At 33.4% G+C, this 24123-nt stretch overlaps 1 protein-coding gene across 7 annotated transcripts in view; it reads left to right on the forward strand.

Moving 5' to 3' along the window:
- The window catches only part of LOC115215514 (microtubule-associated protein futsch), a 54673-nt gene that overhangs the window by 15227 nt on the left and 15323 nt on the right, over positions 1-24123 (forward strand). For all 7 annotated transcript variants that reach the window (XM_029784686.2, XM_036505894.1, XM_036505895.1 and 4 more), the window contains exon 2: positions 23847-23945. In XM_029784686.2, coding sequence (XP_029640546.1) covers positions 23847-23945 — 99 coding nt within the window. The remainder of the gene's footprint in view (positions 1-23846; positions 23946-24123) is intronic.

Here is a 24123-nt window from a genome sequence, read left to right on the forward strand (position 1 = left end):
CTGTCCAAAACTTTTTTTCAAACCTTATTCAAATTGATTCTTGTATCTATTTTTACTGTGACTACACCATTTAATTTCAGTAAATACCTTTTAATTAGAGATTTGTATCACTATTGTTTTTAACTTGTTAAACAAAATGTCCTTGACTGATATATCTTAAGTTGTTCAGGCTTACTAAGTTACTTAACAATTATAGTGTAACTGTTTTGGTGTTTTTCAGCTTTGCAAGATAGGATTCATGACGCATTGGTTCAGAACAATACTTTTGCAAAATGTGGCATATTGTCATTTAAAAACATGTGTGAGAGATAGTTTGTCCTCTCTCTTTCTCTCTCTCTCTGATATGAGGATGTTGATTCTGTATCAATGTGAGACATATATATTGGACATTAGATGATGATGGTATGTGTGTGTGTGTGTGACAGATATAATATAAAAGCCAAAACAAGGCAAATTATAAAAATATGTCGGTTTTCTGCTATTTCAATATTTCAAGGTTAGGAACCCTTCATCACTTTTCTCTTAAGATTTTCTGCTGGTGTCATAACCATGAAATACTGATAATTAAAGAAATAGGATTCCTTCACAAGTCATAGATTCATGGAGCTGGTTTTTTTGGGGTAAATATATTATAACTCTTTCATTACCTTATTTCTACTGAAATGCACTGCTTTTCAATTTTGAAAATAATGCGAAATTTAGTAAAATAACTTTATTATTGAATGTCACTTAAACATCTCCTTTACCATGCTTGCATGAGTCAGACAGAATTTCTTGAGGTAGATTTTCTATGGTCAGACACACTTCCTGTCACCAACCCTCACCTGTTTCCAAGAAAGGTAATATTTCCCCATGGTCAGACATGTTTTTTGTAGCATATTGGAAATGAATGACACTAATTGTATGACAAGGACACTCATTTACAACTATAATATGATGTCAAGTCAGACACAAACTGAGCTTCTTTCTGTTTCCATCTACTGAATCAACCTGCAAAGCTTTAGTCAGCCCAAGGCTGCAGTAGACATTTGCCCTAAGTGCAATGCAATGGGACTGAACCTGAAACCATATAGTTGGAAAACAATCTTAATTACACACCCACACCTGCACCAGAATAGCATAATCCTATGATGATGAAGGCAATAACTGTATGACAAGCTTAATTGATCCGATTAACTGAAGTCTTGTTCTCTTTTTATTTCCCCGCACATGTGGTTGGAATGGGTCTAGGAGAGTATTGGTTGAAACACCCAATCATTTGACATGATTTAATAACATCAGTTCCTCTTGATTAAAGCTAGTCACACACACAGAAAAGAGCAGCAGCTTTTAGATGTAATCAGTCTCAAAGTTCAGCAACATGACCTTTTTAATCCGTTATTTACTATAGCCAGCCTCTATCAAAACATTACTTAACATCAAATGGACAACTCTGTTGGGCTTATGTCCACACACTAATTTCTTTAGATATTGCAGTTATATTGATATACTATAGATTCAGTAATGGTCAAATTATCTACTCTTGGATAACACTGCGTTAGCTGAAGCTTTTAACTTACTATGATTTTTAAAAAATCACTTGACTAGCACAATTAGTATTGTCATCTTCGGATGCGTTACTGAGAATGAAAGTTAGGTTTTCCTTACATTTGATAGAGGGTGTGTTTTGTTTTTTTATTTTTATAGACTATATTTTAAAATAATACACAATTACTATGATGTTGCACTTTATGAAAATAATAAGGAAGGAAAAAGTATCAAGTTAAAGTAGATGAAAGGAAATAAATACAGAGTTGGCATTTCCTGTGAGACTTTGTCATGCTGGAAAACCTCACCCACCCTCAGAGGGAACCATTGGGCCTCACAATCAAAGCTGTGATACTTTTTGAAAAGCAATTAAGACACAATTTTCTCTCATGAATCTGAATTCTATTTCAAAATGATCTATTAGATACAAATTTGATCTGGCCAGGCTCTGGTTTGCTTTGCTAAACTGAATAGATTTGTGTCATCACATACTCTTTTTCATTTGACTTTTTCTTTGCCCATCCCTCTTGTACATTGTTACTGCCAGGAAATTGTTCAAAATACTAGGTTTTATTGTTGGTTCATCTCTTTTAATAGAATCTTGGTGTTAATACCAAGAATGTAGGTCTTTGAAATTGCCTCTTCTAATCTACCTTAGGACTCCTAAGTGATAATCTTTGATAAATTCTAAATCATTTCTACTGTATTTTTTATCTCAGCATTATTCCATTTTCATATTTAACCATTTTTTTAAATTAGAAGTTCTTTATCTTTTTGAAATAAATTTGTGATTGTTTAGTAACTAAAACAATAATCAGCTTCTTGGAAATATTTAAACTTCTATTTTTAACTGAAAAACAGAATTTTTTTTTTGTCTCCTGTCTATTTGACACTGTCAGTTTAAATTGAGTTTTAACTTTTTTTTTTTTCAGAACTTCATTTTTTACTGCTAAAAAATTCAGTTTTTACCTAAATTTGCTTTGATGTTCAAGTCCTTTTTGATTTAAAAAAGTGTCTGAGTTTATCAACTTAAATTACGTCAGTATAGTATATAAAAAAAAGGGTTTAATAGAAACAAAACTTAAAATACAATCTGCATTGTAGTTGATATAATAAAGAAATTTATGTATTTGGTCTATTTAACACAGCCGCACTGGTATGTAGAAGTTCTGCTATAGTGTCTCATGAGGCTTCTTCATTATTCTTGACATTCATTAAAAACTTAAGGCGGTTGCCTTGTTTTGTTTTTTTAAAACATTTTTCTTTGTTTTGGCCATTTTTCAGAGAAAAGTTAATTTGTGCTGTCTGTATTGGTTATCTTCTTTATGTATGAGATTAGTTACCTAAGACTATTTAATTTTCCACTTTAACCCTTTCGTTACTAACGTTAATTTTCCACGTTAAAATATTTCTTAGCTAGGAAGTTCTTTAGAATTTTTTTTTATGTTAACCTTTTAGCATTCAAACTGGCCATATCCTGCCTAAATATTTTACCTCCTTGATGTTCAAACCATCTAAATCTAGCCTCTTACACCTACCCTACAATATCATTTTGAAAGGGTCCCATCACAAAAATCTCACAATTACAAAATGTGTGGCTAATTCAAAACTATGTAAATAAGCATTACATTTGACAGTATTCTGAATACTAAAGGGTTAATCATAGACTGAAAAGTTAGCAATTTTTATATCTTGCTAATAATAGAATTTCCTATTAAGTATTCAAGTCCTGTTCCAGAACAACATTACACTTCTGATTAAAAGAAAGTTGTCCTTTGCAGTTTGAGTGCTTAATGTGAAGATTGGTATCTATCCTTAAAATGTTTGCTGTCATTTTTGAAACTGATTTTTTAAGTCATTATGAAATAATGCATGGGAAAAATGTCTTTCTAGTTTTTACACAAATTTTCCACTTTTTAAATATTTTGACCCTGGCTAATTTCCTGCCCTAAAATTATCTAAATGGAAACCTTCCATCAAGAGTTTGTATGTTCCAAACACCAGATTTAAAAATGAAGTTATTTTACTAACTTCGTGATTTTCAAAATTAATTGAAATAAAGACAGTCAGTTTTAAACAAATACGGTAATAAAAGGATTAAATGTTCATATGGAGAAGTCGTTAAAATTTCTATAAAATTTATGCCAGATATTTCTATTTTGGTTGGTAATTTACTATCTGCTACTGAAGAACTGGCTTCTAGTTGGCAAGTTGTATATGGATCCTAATGCTCTAATACTTTAAAGCATAGGTACCTATTAACACCTTTTCTTTTACAGTAGACAAATGGCTTATTTTCAATACTCAGCCACTTAATGATCAATTACTCTAGATTTATTTTGGTTACTTTCTAAATCCTCTTATTGCTGATTAATGTTTCATTTTCAATAGAAGAAGCCCAGTCTTTCTTTATCCAAATATTATCATAACTAAACTGCAAGTAGTAAAAGTATACTTATAATTATATTGTAATAACTATTGGATTTTTTTCTGTTTGATTACTCCACCCAAATGACTTCATATTTGATGTAACTGTTTCAGCATGTATATAAAGTTTTATTCTGCATTGACTCTTCAAGTACACCCTTAACTTTAGTCTAACTCCATCTTCGCCATCTTTAAGGGCTGATGAACAATATTGACTTCACCTTTAAGAACTGGTTTACAGTCATTAGATAAAACAAATGAATTTTATTACCATTATCATTTTCTTGCCATATTTCTGGTTGAAATTACATGTTTTGATTAATTTTTAAAATTAACGAAGACTTTAAAATGTCATTAAGCTGGTGTTTGGAACATCAATTAACACAGAACTTTGGAAGATTTTTAGATCACTTTAAAACAATGTATCATAGAACCAAGAGCAACCTGATGTAGGTTGATATCAAAGGGGGTTCTGCAGTGTTTAGCTAGGTTCGAGATTCTATAATTAAATTGTATCTCTGCCTTTCATTCTTTGAACTGATAAAACGTCTTGAGAACTGGGCCCAATTTAATCAACTACTCACTTACTATCCCTAGCTAACTTAGAATTCATTATTTTGAGAAGTGGTAGTTATGGATTAAATACCCTTGTTCTCAGTTCAAAATTCCATTCAAGTCAATTTTGGCTTTCATTCATCATGGATCAATGAAATAAGCTTAGGGATTTATTGCTTTGGGTTAATGAAATCCATTTAGATCTGAATGACAGTTTTGAAAAGCAAATTTAACTGTAAAGCTATTTACTACATAAGATAAAACTGAAAGTCTACGTGCTCCAGCATGGCTGCAGTCAAGTGACTGAAAAAAGTAAAAGAAAATTCTGCTCATGCTCACAAGTTGCTTATTCAATTGTTTATTGTGGCCATTATCTTATAAGTTAAGTTTATACTGATGTTGAACTTCATAAAAACTTGGCTAATCTAAAACATCAGTTCATAAATACTTTTCATGTGGGTGTGGCTCAGACTTTGAAAAATGTTAAATTTATTTTTGCGAACTATTTCTAATAGAAGATATTGTCATCTTAATTTCTGAGAACTAAGGCAGGTTACTTCAGCTAACTTTTACAGCTTCAGCTTTCATCAGTGATTACTTTTCCCTACTGAAAATTGTTTTATCTAATTATTATCACTTCTGACACCACCCACATCAACAGGCTTTTAGGTTGGAGGAGGCAGGAAAGTTGAGAAATTGTTTATCTTCCTTTTCCTTTTAAAAATCCATCAACCATGTTTGGATTGCTATGAACTATGAAGCAAAATAATTTAAGGCCCCCATCTCAGACTATTCCTGTTAATGTTCACCAGCATAATGTACCCATATCTTTTCCTGTTGGTAAAACTTAGTTGCTTGAAAAAATGAAATCTGAAACCATTTCCCTCCTTTCGTCCCACTCCCACCCGCCAAGCAAATTTCTAAGCTGTTACTATCCAATATGGCTGTTGTTAAATGGTTACAGTTAAGATTGCTATGAACAATATCTTCAGTCTACAGTTGTAAATGACTAAATTTCGATATTTTAAATGAGTATTTTGCATTTCTTACTGCCATCATTTATAACGTTGTCTAGCTGCATTTTTTCTTCTTTCTCTCTCTCTTTATTGAATTCTTTTTCCCATGAAAAATAATGGTTTGAATGACTTTTTAAACTCCAATATTCACATAAATTGTAGTTGTCCTTTCATTCCTTAATTCCTTAACATTAACCAGTCAGTTGTGAACTGAAACTAGAATGTTAGATTATTCAACATTTTAACCCTTTTGAAACCAACTTGCCTTAAACCATCTATGGTACAGACTGATAAAGACTTCTTTAAATTGATTAAGATTAAAACTTTCCATTAAAATTTCATGCTAATTTATATTCCAAATACCAGCTTAATTTTGTTTTACTAAATTCTTTATTTGCAAAATTAATTGAATCAAAGGCAGTGTATTTTCACAGAAATACAGTAGCAGAAGGGTTAATATTTTAATTTTGGTTCAAAGCCCACACATTTGAGTAGTGTGGGGTTAGTTAACATTGGCCTCCCGTACTGGACAATATTAAATATCACTTACAAAAAATACCAATGATGGCATTAAAAAAAAGATTTCACTAATTTCTTTTTCTTTTACTTTGAGTATTTTGGATAAGTTTATTATCTCTAGTTTTGCACTTAAAGGACCACTACATGATAAAGTTAGTCATGATCAATAATCTGGATAAACTAAACCTTCACCTAAAGACAATTTTAGAATGGATGATTGAAGAGTATGTAACCTTGTCACAGAAAATAAAACTGAACAGCTAGTTGTATATACAGTGACTTGATACATGTTTCTAATTCTCTTTTTCCAAATGATTAAGCTGAAATTAAACTCCTGTTGTACTGAAATTTGAGTTGAGGAAGTCTAATCGGAGATTTGTAATTAGTCTCACAAGTGACTTGATCTGAAGCTGTTGAAATTGATTTTAAAATCAAGGAACACAAAACTATAAATTCACTTTAAACAGCTCTGTGTATGATTAAATTACTTCCATCTAATTCAGGGAGTTAGGCTCTTAATTAAATGACTGTAGTCTCATTTAACATTTTAAATGACTTGAAATTTAAAGCTTTGTGTATCATCACATGACTCTAATTTGAGGAGTTTTGATATAAATGTTGATGCATGTTACATTGTCAGATTAAAAACGGTCATAGATTTAAGTATAAAGTAACCATTGTTTTGATCTCTGCGTCTTGTGTTGCTGTGTGCATGTGAATGTAGTTTCTCAGGTGGCCAAATCACAGCTCACATTTTTGAAGAATATGCCATTACCTTTGTCATTTATGGCAATTCATGATTATCTTGGACTATTTATCCTAAAGTGTTGCTACTACTGGCCAAAATATACAATTTAGATATGTTTTTTTGTAATATTTTGAAAACTCGGATATCCACTAGTTACTTACTGTGTGAACAATCAATGAAAGACTGTAAAGCACAAGTTATCTCAGACTTAAGAGAAGATAACTAACTATAAAGCTACTGAAATAGATATCTACTTGTCATTGTTAGATAAAATTTAAAAGGTTTGTATTGGAAACAAAGTGAACAAATGAAGTACTTGTTAAGTACTTAACACTCGTTAATTTTGTCTGTAGTGGGTTTGATAATTCTGTAAAAATATTCCTGTGTTTGTAAATGATTACAAGACTAGTCAATTATTGTTGCTTGTCTGTTCTCATGTGAACCACTGGAAAGGAAAATGGAAGGCTGCGACTTTTGTTATCAGCTTCAAATTTTGATTGGCATAAATTATCATTACGTAGGCTACAAAACATAATTGTATATCATTTCAAACCTTTGCAATGTCTTGGTGAAAGTTTACCAAATACAGGAGTCATGTTTTGGATCATGATAACTCTTGGTAATTTATGATAAATACAAATTGTCATGAAGTTACCTGAATGTTTGAACCTGGTTCCATGCTTTGTTGGTTGGAATATCTTGAAAATTCAAACATTCATAAATTGTTGGTGTCAGCAATACATCATAACTTTAACCATCCAACTGGGAAGTGAAATTGAAACTTAATTGTATCTTGGTTTGGGCTGAGAATTTTTTCTTCCCTCTATAGAACATCTTGGATAATCATACAACTATTATTGAACTTGGAATTGTAATCTGTCATTATTTACAATAGATGGATAGGTGTCCCCATCTTGTTTGTTATTTTTCAGCATATGTACTCTCCAGCCTTCATCAGGTGTTCTGGTGGAATTTCGAACCCAACCTTTTGACTAATGGGGTACACTTCTCATTCCTAAGGTATGTTGCTGATGTTATTTTACTGTTGATAGCAGGGACTTGAAAAATATCAACAGAAAAACATCAGCAACATACCTTAGGAATGAGAAGTGTACCCCATTAGTCAAATGGTTAGGTTTGAAATTCCACCAGAACACCTGATGAAGGCTGGATAGTAGATCTGCTGATAAATAACAAACAAGATGGGGTTACCTATCCGTCCATTGTAAATAATATCCATAATCCCTCATCTCAAAAATATAGAATAGTATAATCTGTAATAAGAATCCATTTAGTCTGACATTGGTATATTTAGAACAAAAATATATTTGGTTGTGTTGATCTAAAGTTTCTTTTTCAAAAAGTAGTTAGCTCTCATTTGGACTGTCTGTTAAGATGACATTTGCTATAAATGTCAAATTATAAACTGTTTATATGGCCAGTTATATACAAATTCTTTCAATATCAGCTTTCATGATGATAGATATAATAATAAAAGTAGATGTAATAAAAGTTCTTTTTGGGATATTATCACTACATATTCACTTTGTTTCTTTTAAATTAGGGCTACTTTCTAATACTCCAACAAATATTACAGACTTTTCTTTCTATCCCGCCATCTTTCATTCCAGTGTAGGGTGTGAGTAAATTATAAGAGCTGACTCACTCGCTTGTTCTATCCCTGCCATGAGCCTAGCTAGTCATTAGTACCCTTTCTATCCAGCTAGAATTTAATGCCTACTCCCATAATCCTTACTAATAACTGCTAATTTAGCTAAACACTAAACTGATAGTAAATTGGGTGGGTTTATTTTATTTTTTGCCTCCACACCATAACCCGGAAACAGTATATATCTTAAAGTATTTTGACAAATTTTTACTGAACTTAATAAATAAATATATATATATATATATATATATATATTTTTTTTTTTTTTACTACAGTTCCTATTTTTGACATGCCTTATTGCCTAGTCTTACTTTCGTGTCTTCATTGTAGCTGTTAATAAATTCGTTTTGACTAGCATTTGAAAAAGGAAAAAATTGTGCTTTAATTAGACTTATTTGAAAAGCATGTAGTGTGACTTTTGTATGCATGACAAGTAGTCTGCACAGACACAGACAGACACATTCATGTTTTTGTTTTTTTTTACATTGAGGGCAGTTGTTCTGACAAACGCTCTATTTATTATTGGGGCTATAGTAGCAGCAGATCTGTACTCTTCTATGATAATAAATGCCAAAACAAATCTTTGTGTGTCAGTGTGTCACACTTTGAACCCACCCTTCACTAGTCAATGACACCTCTATTCCTCATGTTCGGGTGAAAGTAATAGTAGGCAATAGACAGTGAGGTCGGTAGTAGATTGAAGGTTGTGATGGTGATAGTAATAGTATGAGTTGTAGTTGTAATAGAGGTGGAGGTGATGATGATGGTGGTGGAAACCGAGGCAGTCAGGGATAATGGTGATAGTAAGCAATGTGAAAGATAATGGTGGAGGGGTAGGCGGCGAAGTCAAAGGTATTGATGTGGTGGCATCAGATATCTGAATGGTGTATGGCAGTTGTGGTGGCAATGGTGGATGGTACTTGTGATGTTGATGGTTGAAAACAACAGAGAGAAAAAGGTTAGATAGAAAAAATACTGTACTGAAACTTCAAATGGAAAGACAAAAAGTGTTTATCATTCAGATTTGCAATAAATTCCAAGTTGATTAATTATATCACTGTTTTGATGAAAATTGTTCATTGCTTGAAAAATATTGGTCAAGTTTAATGAAATTTAATATGTGATCAATGCATGAAGTGTTATTGTTGGGCCCAAAACCCAATGGAAAAAGAAAAGGTTATGGTTTCACAGCTGCTAAATATTAGGAGTACTGGTTTTTTCAGAGTGTTGATTGACATGTCACAACTAAATCTCCACTTTGTAATCTAGACACCATGTCAGTATCCATATATGTGGATACTGTTGACAGGTTTCTGAAGTAATAAGGGTAAAAAACTATATCAGTCACTTAAGTTTGAGGTCACACAAGCTGTGATAGTAGCTGAACTTAGAAGTTTGTATAGAATTTAAATTGTGTTGACTACTCAGCCCTGATTCAGCAGATATGATCAATAGTGGCCATTCAAGATAACATTTGTCATTTCTTGCTTAACCTTTTAGCATTTAAGCTGACCCTATCCAGCCCAAATATTGTTTTATGTTCAAACTGACTGGATCTAATCTATCACACCTACTGTACAACCGTCTTTCTAAAAATAGTCACATCATTGAAGCCTTGAAGCTACAAGATAATGCATGATTAATTCAAAATAATGTGAATAAGTAGCATGTCAGACAGTTGAGGGAGAACTAGTTGCTGTCTCAAGCACACTAGTTGGATCTGTATTTCTTTTATAAAACAGAGTAATGTTAATGCAGTATTTTCCTAACAATCTCTATTTAAATATTTCTAACCAAACTCAAGGATCTTGCACTAAAATATTTTTAATTCTATCATTTTAGGATTTCAGTGGCAAAAATGAGTGAATGCAGATCAAATTTGTTAACCTTTGACATTAGAAGATATTTAAGTCTTGTATTTCTAAGAGAATGATTCATAGTATGCACTGTATCTTGCATACAGATTAAAATACATCTCTATCTACTGTTTTGTCAAGCTAATTAACACTAACATTGAAGTGAAGTAACTATTCACAAGTGTTGACTTGTAACCAGGGCTGAGGAGTCAGTTGGAAACAAGGGGTAGCTGGAGTAGGAGTCAGTAAAACTACTCCTACTCACAATATCTTTATGCTTTAATATAAACCAGTTATAACATATAAGCCTATTCTAAGTACAAGCGTATGCATATGCTTTGAGACATGTAGACCAAAATCACTTAATTACATAGTGGAATCGGAGTCGGTTTTTTGTTTCGACTCGGCAGTCCTCCCTGCTTGTAACTGAAGCAATGGTTTATTAAAATTTGACTATAAATCAATAATGCATGTTTGGGGCAGGGGTTCAACTGGCTGCTCCATGTTGCAATTTGCGGTGTAGTTTTAGATAGTGGGTTAGCTGAAATCATAATTTTCAACCAAGAGTACGTTTACTACTGTAGGGTTAAAATTTACATGGCATAGTGTAAATATACCATACCTGGTCATACATGATCTAATGTTTATTACAAACTATTTTCAACATTACACAATAGCTAGGGTATATGACAAAAGCATAAAATGTGACAATTTCTGTTATTTAGTTTGTATGTATGCATGTGTATTTATGTGGAATTAATGAGATAAACGATGAAATACATGAAGCTGAGATGAGTAAGGATGACAGAAACTGAGAATTACTGGACTAAAGCAATAGATTATAATTGGGTTAGGGATCTAACATATTTTGAACATACATTGCATACATGAGCCTTTGTTTTCTCAATATTCTTAGGATGTACTTGGTGGTTATCATACAAGACTAGTTTCTGATCAGGATTATATTATGGAATTATTTAACCAGGAATGGCTGTGTGGTTAAGTTCACTTCCCAAGTACATGGTGTCAGGTTCAATCTCATTGCACAATATCTTGAGCAGTTGCTTTCTATGACTTGAGACTGACCACAACCTGAAGTACAGGAGTAGCTATGTGGAAATGATGTAGTTTCAGATTCTTGCACAGTACTTAGGGCAAGTGACTACTATAGCTACAGACTGACCAAAGCCTTATGAATGGATTTGCTAGATGAATACTGGATGAAGACAAATGTATGTTTATTTACATTTGTGCTACTGTGAAAATTGTAAAATACAAGTTATATTTCTCTTAACAGATTGCTGGCTTTGTGCCTTTGAAGGCATAGGAAATAAAAGATTGAGAAAACTGGCAAAGCTGTGTAAAAAGGACATTTGGCTGTAAAGCACTGTCTCAGTAATATATACATTTACCTCATGTTAGCATAGAAAAAGCAATCTATCCTTAATAGAAACTCAAAGTTAATATATATTTCTTTTAAAGAATAGAAGTTGATGAAACACACATGCAAATACAGATGAAATACTCTATTAAATTTGTATAAAGTTATATGAATTCTTTCAAAGCAGAAGACTGTTGTGACCTTATGATATGGTCAGCGAGTTTTATATTACCTATGGATAGTGTGAGAAATACAATTCATTGTAGTTTGAAGAGGAAGATATTTTTTTGAAATATCTTTCAAATTTATTCCCAATTATTGCTCAATAATTTGTTTCTTTGTATAGCTAAGTTTGTGATTTGTTGGTAGAAATGAAGCCTAGGCTGTAAAGCTGAGGTACTGACTAAGTTTTAAGACGATTCCCATATGCTGGGAATTTTTAGCAAAATAAGCAGTAAAACAATTGAATTTGAAAGCAAAACCTGCTCAATCACTTGAAAATGTGTGAATTATTATACTGCATTTTCCTTATATTTGTGTGTGACAGTTTTGATGTGCCTTTATAGCCAATTTTAAAATACAAACTTATTTTTCAAGTTTCTAAATTCCATGCCAATCAACTTTTTGATCTATAAATCATGTTCCTTTCATATTATACTCACATCAATTAATCTTAGTTATTTTCTTTGGTGATGGTGGGGGGTTGTGTGTGTGTGTGTATCTAATTACATACATGATCAAAGTTTATTACTGTATTACAAATGAGAGAGCCTACCATAAGTATACCTACAATATCGTTTAAACATTTCTCTCTCTTAACCTTGCTGCCATCATTCAAGGGAAACAAGTTATTGGATGCTCACTCTCTAATATCTGAAGTTAACAAAAACCTAAGTTCATTCCTCTTTATCTCTGATCATATCTTTTCTCTTTAGTCATTTGACAAGTTCCTACAAAGTATGAATGGCTTAATATAAACTGAAGGTTTTTGTAGCCATATATTTAAAGCTAAATATATGTATTTACGCAGCCAGACTTTGTAAATACACCCACCCACTCGCAGTAAGTTAGTGGCTAGTTAAATAACAGATTTTAGCTGTTAAATTGATTGTTGCCTAAGTGCTGTTATAATGGGATTATGGAAAGTAAAACAATGTTAGGAACATTCTTTCAATATCTTGTTTCTGAAGTTTGTGTACATTTATGAGAAGAAATTTTCTTTCATTAGGATTTTTGTTCAATGTTTCAATAATGCATTTAGTGTAGAAATCTATAGAGTACAACCGGAGTTACAGCTTACTGCTATTCTACGAGTACAGTCCACCTCTTAAAAGCATGTGTATTTTATATTTCATTCTTACCACACTAGATCATTAATTGTTGCCATTTTTTATCTATCTACATTTTGTTTGAAGAGGAAGGGCCATTGTCTACAGACGTATTGCTCTACCTCCAACACTGGTGGTATAAATTGGGGGAATAAATCAGATTGCGAGTTATTCTCAAACCAAAGATCTGAATACTTGCAACAAAGTGGTTGGACTCTGGTAAATCAACCAGGTTGTCATGTGCAACTGGATGATTAAGTCTAAATGATAATGAATTATTATTTAAATGTCCATTTTCCATTCTGGCAACTGCAGGTCAGTTTGGCAGGACCCAACAAGCCAGAAGACTGTGCCACGCTCTAAAGACACTAATACAATTTTAGCCAAATTTAAGGTGAAATCACATTTACTATAATTTAATGAAATTATAAACTTATTTATTTAATTACACACCACATGCAGTGTCATATTTTCTTGATTTTTCTTTCGTCATTTAACATGTCATCACACCAGACATATAACAGCATTTTAAAATATCACACCATATGCTAGTGTAAAGCCATCTTCCAATCACACTGTTTCTAGGATTTTTCATGACTATTGAGGGATTTTTACTATGATTTCCAGCTGTTTGAGCAATTTATAGACCCATTTTAGTAGTTTGATACTCTTTTTTAAGACCGTGAGCAATATAGGCCCCAAATCCTCACCATCATGTGGACTTCATTGTTTAGCCCAAGATCAAGCCTGGTTGGACAAATTTGTGATCAGACATTCCATTTGTTCCATTGTTCAGTGTGGCTTTAGATATGGCTTCTATTGTCAGCAAGTCAAGCAACTGAAAAATCTCCATTGATTTTGGTTTTACTGCTGCATTTTAATGTCTGTTTGTCAGAACTATCTTTCTTAGTCCTTAATTGAAATGTAAGTGAAAAGTTGTTGCATATATGGCACTTTGTAAGCATAAGTAAAACTGGAAGTTGAAAGCTGCTCTTTAATTCACTAGCAACTTCCTATCATACTATGGTACTTAACATACTTGCCTACCAATAGTTCTTTTGACTGAGTAGCTGGCCAATTTTAGGGGGGAAAAAAATACAGTTGGATGAATCAACTCTTTTTATTGGGGGTTAATCAACATGATAGGAAGAGCAGAAGTGAGGTGTAATTTAAATTCACAAGATACAAGGTGCAACAAAAACACCTCCAGATTCACTAGTCATGATAAGCATTTTAACAACAAAAACACTATGTACCAGTCCAAATTGTGGTGCATACTGGGGGGTGGGGGGCTCAAAACATGAGCTACATGAAAATACTGTTATCATCCGGCTTACTTCACTAGTGCCTCATCAATAGCTGTGTAAAATATTGGATGTTTTTCTGTTGCATTCTCTATTTTAAAACCTGTGGAGTATTGGGCTGGGCTACAGTTTCGTCAGCTCAAAATAATGTCAATGATATTAGCCCTGCCCTTTTACTGAATGACTATACTCTCCAGTTATTGTTTTTCTATTTCCTAAGTGGAGCAAGCAATTTACCAGCAGCAATGACCTCATCCAATTTTAGTGATTTCCTCTCTGTGGCTGTTAATTATGTTGTCGACTACAAATAACTTCATTGACATAATGGCAATCCTACTTCACTTCCACTGTGGTTGTGAAGGAAATATGGAATTGTGAGTTGAAAGATTTTGAGCAATCGAGATTATCCTTGCAGTTAGTAAGCAAAAACTGTTTTAAAATCTAAAAAGCAAGGGGATAACTACAGGATGGTCAGTTGATTAAAATTGTTGGTCCCTACGATCTATTGTCTACAATACAGTATGTAGGATCTGGCCTCTGAAGATAACTGAAAGCAGTGGACAAGGTTTCAATCTTTAATCAGATATACTCCAATCCGAATTCAATTGATTTTATTGCCCAGAGGGAGTTTTTCGGCCTACTATATTTTACATATGAGACCCTGTTGTATTTCTATTAAATATACAGAATCTTTTGGGATATTTTTCCCCTTCAATCATTGATAACTATCGGCAGTCAATACTAGAATGATGGGGAGTTGATTTTTGCTCTTCAAATTTCAGTGTGTGTGTGTGAAGCACTAGATGTATTGTATATTGAAAGGTGTATGCATGTCTGTATATTTGTGCAGTGACCGATTGAATTCATTATTGACTTTATCTGTTTCATTTCATGTATATGTTCACATCAATAATCTTAACTGGTTCAATCATGTATTTATTTCATAGAAATTCAAATCACACACACACACACGCACGTCTGTATCACATTGTCTTCATAGCTGAAAGTAGGGAAGAGTACATTTTTGTCGCAGTTGATAATTGACCTTCATACAAATATATTGATTTTAACAGTAATTCATTTTCATGCTTTTGGTTATCTCTGCACATCACCATCATTGATAAAAAAAATTTATAAGTTCTAACTTTTTTTTTTCAGTAAATGAAGAAATCGATATACTGCTCTTGCATCTTGTTAATTAGTGGGTCAGACATTAAAGTTCATTAGTTCTTCAGTTTGTTTTAGTCAACAAAATAGAAACAGAAATAGTTGCAATATCCAGTCTGGCTAATCTAAAATATTGTGTTTGAGGAATATTTATAGAGGAACAACTGTCATATTCTGTTCTACTTTGCTTTGTCTGATTCCTCTGTGGCCACTGCTAATGTTGGTGGACATAGTGCAATATGTTCCTAATTGGCACATTGTTGCACTCTATATGACTGATTTATTGCTGCAGCATGCAGTAGTTTCTCACAGATGGATATAGTGTAATTAGGGAGATGGGGCCACAGGACTGTTAGATCAGTTGTCATTGGTTTCTTTAATTTGTTTCAATCAAATCAATAAAATTGATGCTGGAATATTGCCTTTTATTGATTTGGCTTATGTTGTTACTTACCTAATATTGATTGTTGTCAGTTAGATATGCATGTGTTATGACTGCTGTTTTCTGCCTTCATATGATGTAATCTGTAATGGTGGATGGTGGATGAACCAAATGTTGACTGTTATAAACTAGTTCCTTCGGATGTTTTAAGAGTTATGCAACCCCAGATAAATCCTGATCCCACAGTCTTGTAGCCTGCAAGTCATCAGCCATACAATCACTCTGGTCATGTCTCTGTCTATAGTCCATATTTTGACTGTGACAATCTGGACATATTTACACACTACTGTCCAGCCATATTATTACATTCCCAAAGATTCTGATGTCACATCTTTGGACAATGTTCAAGACCAGTGAGGCTGTTGATGTTGCAACTGTTTTTTGCGTCTATTTTTCTTTTAAAAATGTTGAAGCTGGATAGCAGAATGTCATTGTAGTACTAAGTTTATGTTGTGTGTGTGACTTGGTGTTTGGAAGTGGATTTCCATGTAATAACAGGGACTGTAAGTAGTGAAACTTGCTGTAGCAAGAAACTGCACCTTTTCAATGTCTTTTAAAGATTGTGGTCTATATAAAAGTTTGTTTATTGCACTGTTTGGATTCTTAGTGTTGTAGTTAGTTGTGGAGAGATTGGGTTCTGACCAAGATTCATAAATGTCATGACAGATCCAATATATTATTTCTACACTTAATTTTCCTTTCTTCAAATGTGTTGACAGGGATTGTATGTTCATACAAAGATTGAATTTTTGTTGGCTGTGGTATTGTTGTATAAGTGGTTTGTGTATTGTTTGATGTGATGGTTGGTCATAGTTGTTCACTTTGTGTTGTTTTGGACCCAAGTTTTGAGGTAATTTATATAGGGTTAAAATAGTTGTACAGCTGAGTTTGTAGAATGGTGAGTGCCATTCTCTGTAGATAAGGCTATCTATTTTGTGGTGTGGAAAAGTCATGTGGTTACAGGCTGAAAAAAATGGATGGGTGAACAAATCCCTGTGGAATTTTCATCCTGGGGAAATTGCAAGTTCTAGAAGCATTATTCATTATATAAGCTTGGCAGCCTGATAGTTTACTAGCCATATGGTCTTTTTTTTATGGATAGTGAGGAATTGAAAGCTTGGCTGGTGTTGGTAGTTGTTAGAATGATTCATCTAACGCCATCTTGTACCTTCTGTGTTAGGTTTGTGGGTAAATGAATTGGTTGGTAATGGTCTGAATCCTTATTGGGATTTGAAGGGAATGCATGGGTTAACTATATTAAGGATTAGCTATTCTAGAGTTTTCCAGAGTCTGCATATGAGGGTGATGAACCTGAATACTATTCACTCAATTGATTGGTTGGCTTTAAAATTTTGTCCAGCTTCCAGATTTTGCGAATTTCACCAGTTCAACTACTACATTGGTAGTGTGTGTGTGTTTAATGGTTAAATATACAGTACAGCTGGTATTTTCATATAGTGAACCCGCAGTGTCAAATCGTTTATTAAATTAAATTTCCTGTAGATAGAAAAAAAATCGTCCCACAATGGTTTGTATGTTGGTGCTTGCTACATACTGTAGGTAAGCTCTGATCGAGCAAGTCTGTAACCCTAGGCCGTGTTCATCCTATCTTTATAGACGAACGTGAAATAACATTATCTAATGTGTTCCTTTATAATGGTCGAGTGATTCATGGTGAAATTCAGCTGCTATTTCTAGCAGCCACGTAGAGGCTTCTTCCGTTGGTCTGTTGTATTCTGGCTGGTTTGTGTGGCGAATGAAATTGACAGACCAGCCACATTACAACTCTACAGAAGAAATATTATAGTTTACCTAGCTAATATAATTCATACCAGTGACACACCGATGTGTGCCTGCCTCCTTCATCTTGTTAGAACTGGCTGGTTGTACATTCTTTTTAGCGTAGTAGCACAGTATCTTGGTCTGAAAGTGATAACTTTTACACAGAAAATATTAGAGGAGGAGAAATGGAGTTGTTTACTACCTCTATGCGTATGTGAGTGTGTTAGACTGTAATCTGAATAATCAATTATGGCTGGCGGCGGTGGTAATGGAAGTACTATGTTAGACATACAACACACACATACCGGTTTACCGCACTGCTGTGTGAATGAGTGGCACCCTCATATTAAATATATATATATATATATAGAGGTAGTGTCTGTTCGTTACAAGCTGGCGGGAATAATAGACGCAATGTATGTTAAACATACAATTTTTAAAAGTATTTTTTATTGCTTATGCATAATTATCAATTTTTTTTCCTCCCTGCTTTTGTTTCTGTAAAAGTGGGAATAAACGTCGAATCTGACTATTTCTCTTTATAATTGGCTTCTTGAATAATGCTTCACTTATTTCTTATAGTTGACTTCTACTGCAGGAGAGAGATGTAAGGGCGGGGGCAGATATTTTAGCTACAATTAACCTTGTATACTCTTAGCCTGGTTGCTAACTATTGTACATTTATGGCAACTTTCGGGGTTCTCATGGGTCCTTGATATATGTGAATCTGATACTGGCAGAGATTGGTTAGTTGGTTTTCCCCTTTTTTTCTTTCTCCTTTCATCCCTTTCTGCTCCCTTTTCTCCCTTTTATTCTTTGTCTGACTCCCCTATTTTTCTCTTATTTCTATTCTCTTTCCTACTTCCCCCTTTTTTTCTCCCTTTCTTTCCTACTCCTTCCCCTATTACCCTTCCCGTTTTTTTTTATACGTTTTGGTTTGCGTCTAATGGAGCCGAATTGGGTAGTTAAAATTATGTGCTCGGTACATATGTGTATGTACGTTAATTTTGACTATAAAATATATATATAGCAGGGATTTGCTAGATCCTTGAACCCCCCACCCACATATATTTATAATTTTTGTGCAACTTTACCATTTACATCTATGTACATATACAGACATGCAACTAGGCTCAGAAATTGCCAGATTTAGTTGGCATGACGATGTATGTCTGCATTTAAAGGACTGTTTTATTTTCGACTTGTATCTCTTTTAGAAATATATAACTGACTTTTTTTTTCTTTTTTTTTTTTTTAAATCTTTTATTGCTAAAGTTTTCCATTCTAAAATAGTCTCTGAAAATATAACTGAATTCTGTTTTGAGTAACTCTACTTTGGTAATGACTTTAGTCTTACACCAACATACTCCTGGTCGAGCAGACATTTGATCAAAGGTTTCTTCTAGTGGTGGCCATCTCATTTTAATTAAAAACAGTCTGTCTGGGCCTCAATTATCAAATGCGGCTTGTTTGAAGTCTGTGTAAAATTTGAGGGGAAATTTCACTTATTTCTAAAATGTTGAGAGTGACTAATTGGAGTGACGCATAGTAAACTAGAGAAAAAAAATCTCCCTGCTCTATCATGTTATAGAAAACAAAAATTATACTTTTACCTAAATCTAAAATATAGGTATGGGCACAGGTATGGCTGTCGAGTTGAGAAGTTTTTCTCAACTACATTGTTTCAGATTTACTCCACTGCATAGCATCATGGACAAGTGTTTCCTACTATAGCTCCAAATCCCTGCGAGTGACTTTGATAGACAGAAACTAAAAACAGCCGGTAGTATATATTTGTGTATGCATGCGTGTTTGTCTACAACTATCATCTGAAAACAAGGAGACAGTGACACGATCACCATCATACATGCAGTGTTGTTGGTTCCCAGTTTTCTGTGGTAATGTCTAGCCATAGGAAGATATTACCTTACTTGGAAAGAAGTGTTGGTGACAGGAAGGGCATCTGGTCTTAGAAAATCTGTTTCTATTAATTTTGTTCAACCTGTGCAAGCTTAGAAAATGGGTGTTGAAAACAATACTAAATATCTGTAACACTCCAGCAGTTAAAGGTTTGAAAAGATTTGTTGACTTAGGAAGTACCTCATTGTTATATCAGCTAATTCAGCTAAAGGGGACCTATGAGGGCAAGGCTACAGTATAATCTTCAGTAGGTCTGTTATGTTATCAAATGATAACATACTTAATTAAAATTCTCACTGCATTCAGTGCTTTGTCCTCAGGTTGGTGCTAACAATGAGCCAAGATGTTAGAATTGCATCTGTAATCTTATGAAGAGGAAAAAGAATGGATTAATGGTCAATTCTGGTTAAGAAAAGTAGGGGAGATTATTCCTTAGTTTAGGCATGACAAGTATCCCATCTACAGGTGCAATAATTTAGTTGTACCCTGTGGACTTACCCTGGCTATCTTCATGACCAAGTCATGTCTATTTTAAATTGATTTTAGAGTAAGAAGATAGAATTGTTAGAGCATCAGATATTGTGCTTCACAGTATTTGTTCTGGCCCTTTACATGCTGAACTCAAATACCATTGAGGTTAATTTCAGTTTCCATCGAGGTTAATTTCAGTTTCCATCATTCTGGTATTCAAAATAGAATATATTATTGACTTGCTCCTTATCTTCAAAATTGCTCGCCTTATGCCTAAATTAGAAAGCTTTTTTAAAAATTTGTATTGAAGCTTTGATTGATGGTGTTTGTATTAATGTAAACTTATGTTAGTTCTAAGTGTGGTATACACACACACACACAGCTATCTGATGAGAAAAGGCAGAAGGAAGAAAACTAACACCCATCTGAGCTATCAATCTACCCCTTCCTGACATTCTTGTTTTTAATTTATCTTGTTCAAGAGAGGCAAACTGCAGTATGTTTCACTAAGGGAGTTACTTTTGTGATGTAGCTCCCTTAACTAAAGGGAACATTTTTTTCCTCTTATCTAAAAGCCATTAAAAATTCTTGTCTGGAATTTTGGGTGGATTTGGAACAAAGATTCTTGAATGAGTAGATTTCCTTTGATTCCCCAAATACCATTATAGCTTTATCAGTCTTTAACACCTGGACCAACTTCAAAATTCCTTATTTAAATTCATTGGCATTTTGCCAAGTCATAACTTTTTATGAATTCTGTCAAAGGAATCTGGTAAGAAAATATGGTTTTCAAGGAGTGATAAGATTAGGGAAGTATTTATATTTTAAAGGTTTACTCAAACGTCTATGTAACAGCATACCTGCTGTTCCTATCTAATTATTCAATTTAACTAATGCTCTGCAATGTAAATATCTGATATATTATTGATAAAGATAAAAATATTTTAAGTCAACATGCACACAAATTTAACTTTTGATATTGTAGACCCTTTTAAATTTGCTTTGGTTATTTTATATTTTCAATTTCATCTCTTTTTCAATAATATCGGTAATATTTTCTTTATAATTCCTCATGTAGTTGTAATTAAAATGTAATTTAAAGAAGAAAAATCATTGATTAGGAATGGAAAGTCGCAACTGCAAAGATTACTTTCTGTAAATTTTTCTGAGTGCAACAAACATTTCATGTTCCCTCTCTGGTAGAGAGGAAGGGAATATACTACTTATATTATACTGTAAACCAGTCATGTGAATACTTGGGTTAAAATCTGTAGCTTTTCAAGTTTGCTCTTTGGAAAAATCCTTCCTGCAGCTCTCAAAACTATGTGCAAAGGTCTTGGCATCAATTTCTTTTAGTCATACAGCTTTGTTTCTGTTTGTTCCCAGAAGCAGATAACAAAAACACCCTCAGTACACGAAAGCTTGTTTTGATAAATTCTTTGAAGCAGTTCCAGACACTGCTTTCATCTGGACATGTTTCCACAAGTACTCTCATACTTGAACTGGCAACTGTGATTTAAGAATACAAGGCTCTGCAATTATGTTTGGTGTAGCATGATCCTCCAATGATAACTTTGAGGGTTTTGTATGAAGTTTGCTAATAGCAGTCTCATTTGATTTTTGGTGTAAACTGGCAGAAAATTACATTAAATCATGTTGGTTTCAAAGAATTTTTTTGCTGTTTGCATTTGTTCTACTTTATGCTTTAATCCCAATTTAATGTACAAAAGTAACACTTTAACTACTTAGGTACTATCATTGAAAAACCAAATTCATTTAGTTTAATGAGAATTGCGTTACTACCAAACAACTTTAAGTTCAGTGAAGGTCTCTTTTTTGATACTGACCTCTATGAAACCATCCTTGGTTCTACATAAATTTTGTTTAGTGTTCTAAATTAAAACCTTTCAACATTTCCTGTTAACTTTAATTTCTCATTGAAACCTTAATACAAATTGTCATTCACTCAAGCAACTTCTCAGCACGTGAACAGTGTGTACAATAAGATTATTACTATTATGGTAGCAAGCTAGTTGAATCATTACCACCTCAGACAAAATGCTTTGCAGTATTTCTTCCATTCTGAGTTCAAATGCTACTGAGGTCAACTTTACTTTATCCTTTTGGGGTCAAAATACCAGTTGAACACTGGTGTCGATATAATCACCTCCCTAAGTTTTCTGGCCTCAAGCAAGAACTTAGAACCATTAAGGGCAATGCAATAACAAAATCATTAACACATTGAACAAAATGCTTAGTGGCATCTCTTTCAGCTCTTTTCTTCTGAGTTCAAATCCTAACAGTCAATGTCACTGTTCATCCTTTCATAGTCAAAGCATATTTAAGTACTGGGATTGTTGTAATCAACTAGTCTTCTCCAAAATTGCTGTCCTTGTGCCAAAAATTTGAAGCCAATATTATTTTATATGGTATTTCTTACTTTCTTACTGGTACAACTATAGCTGTAAATATCTTCCCAGATTTTGGGAGTGGTAATTGAATAAGTATAAAGGTGAATGTTTCACGATTTTCCTGTCACACATATTTTCTGGTTTATGAGAAGTTGACTCATGGACAGAGGATTAAACACTTCCAGCCTTTTGTGTATGTCTTTATTTTTGTATTATAATAATAATGAATCACAAAGGCAATGTGAACAAGACTTTAGAAATGTATTGCACAGGCACGGCTGTGTGCTTAAACTCATTTTGCAATCGTGATTTGGGGTTCAGTTCTATTGCATGGCACCTTGGGCAAATTTCTATTATAGCCTTCTGATTGGAGTCTGGTTCACCAGACCTCAGTCAAATTGTCCAACCCATGCTAGCATGGAAAGCGGATGTTAAACGATGATAATGATAGCTAATGTTTTGTGAGTGAATTTGGTAGATGAAACCATAGAAGTGTGTTTCTCCCCCATCACTGCTCAACAACTGATGTTTGTTTACATCCCCATAACTTAATGATTTGTCAGAAGAGACCACTAGAATAAGTACTGAAGTTTTGTTCCTTTAAACCCTTCCAGGTGGTACCCTAGCATGGCCAGTCATGATTGAAGATACATGTACTAAAATCTAAATTTGTTTTTCTTTATTTCCATGTCTAAAGAATTTAAGATTAAAAAAGACGAACATTTTTGATGCTTTATGAAATAAGTATTTCATGTGTGTTTAGATGTGAGAAGTCATATTGAACCTGTACCAACACTTCAAATTCTGCTGAGGTTACTTTTAGTGTGTGTAAATTATTTCTAGATGGTGGAAACTGTGTGGAAGCCTTTTGAATGTTGGGCTCTGTTGACCTAGTTTTAAAGATATCCTGATGTGTTGCTTTCTACCATATCGAATTACCTTTCTGCCTCTACTGCCACTACTTTTCAAGACCCTGCAAAGAGATCACAGGCATTACTTTTACCTCTAGTCATAAAATATTGTACTCTAGTTTAGTTCTGTTTTAAGGGCTTTATTACATTTTTCTCATCAAAAGGAAAAACTGCAATATTTTTTGTATTTAGTACAATCTTTCATCATTAGAATTTGTTTATTCTAGCTCCTCTACTATACATTATTTTTCAAATATTCACAAATGATTAATCATAATACTGCCCAGTGAACTACTCTAGTTCTATTATATTCTTTATTTTATGTCTGCCAATGTTATAGTTTGTATGATATGCCATATTTCTTCTGTGTTTTCATAGAAATACTAATTTTTATAACCTTTTCTGTTTCCAGGATTTCGCACTTGGGATGTGGAAGCCGCTGGAGTAGACATAAACGAGGAAGTCTCTCAGATTGCCAACAAAGGTGCTTTGGGTGAAGAAGGTCCTTATGGTTAGTATCAAGAATTTAATTCTTTGGCTTTATGAAGGATGAATTCTTTTTTTGTTGCTAGTTTTTGGTTTGTTTACAATAGAATTTAATGGAAATCACAATTAACTGTTGTCAACTCATTTTGAGATATACTAACTTTTATATTACTAAAAGCAAGTTGGTCTTTCTCACTGCACTC

Source organism: Octopus sinensis, linkage group LG9, assembly GCF_006345805.1.
Source record: "Octopus sinensis linkage group LG9, ASM634580v1, whole genome shotgun sequence".
In the NCBI taxonomy this organism is placed as follows: domain Eukaryota; kingdom Metazoa; phylum Mollusca; class Cephalopoda; order Octopoda; family Octopodidae; genus Octopus; species Octopus sinensis.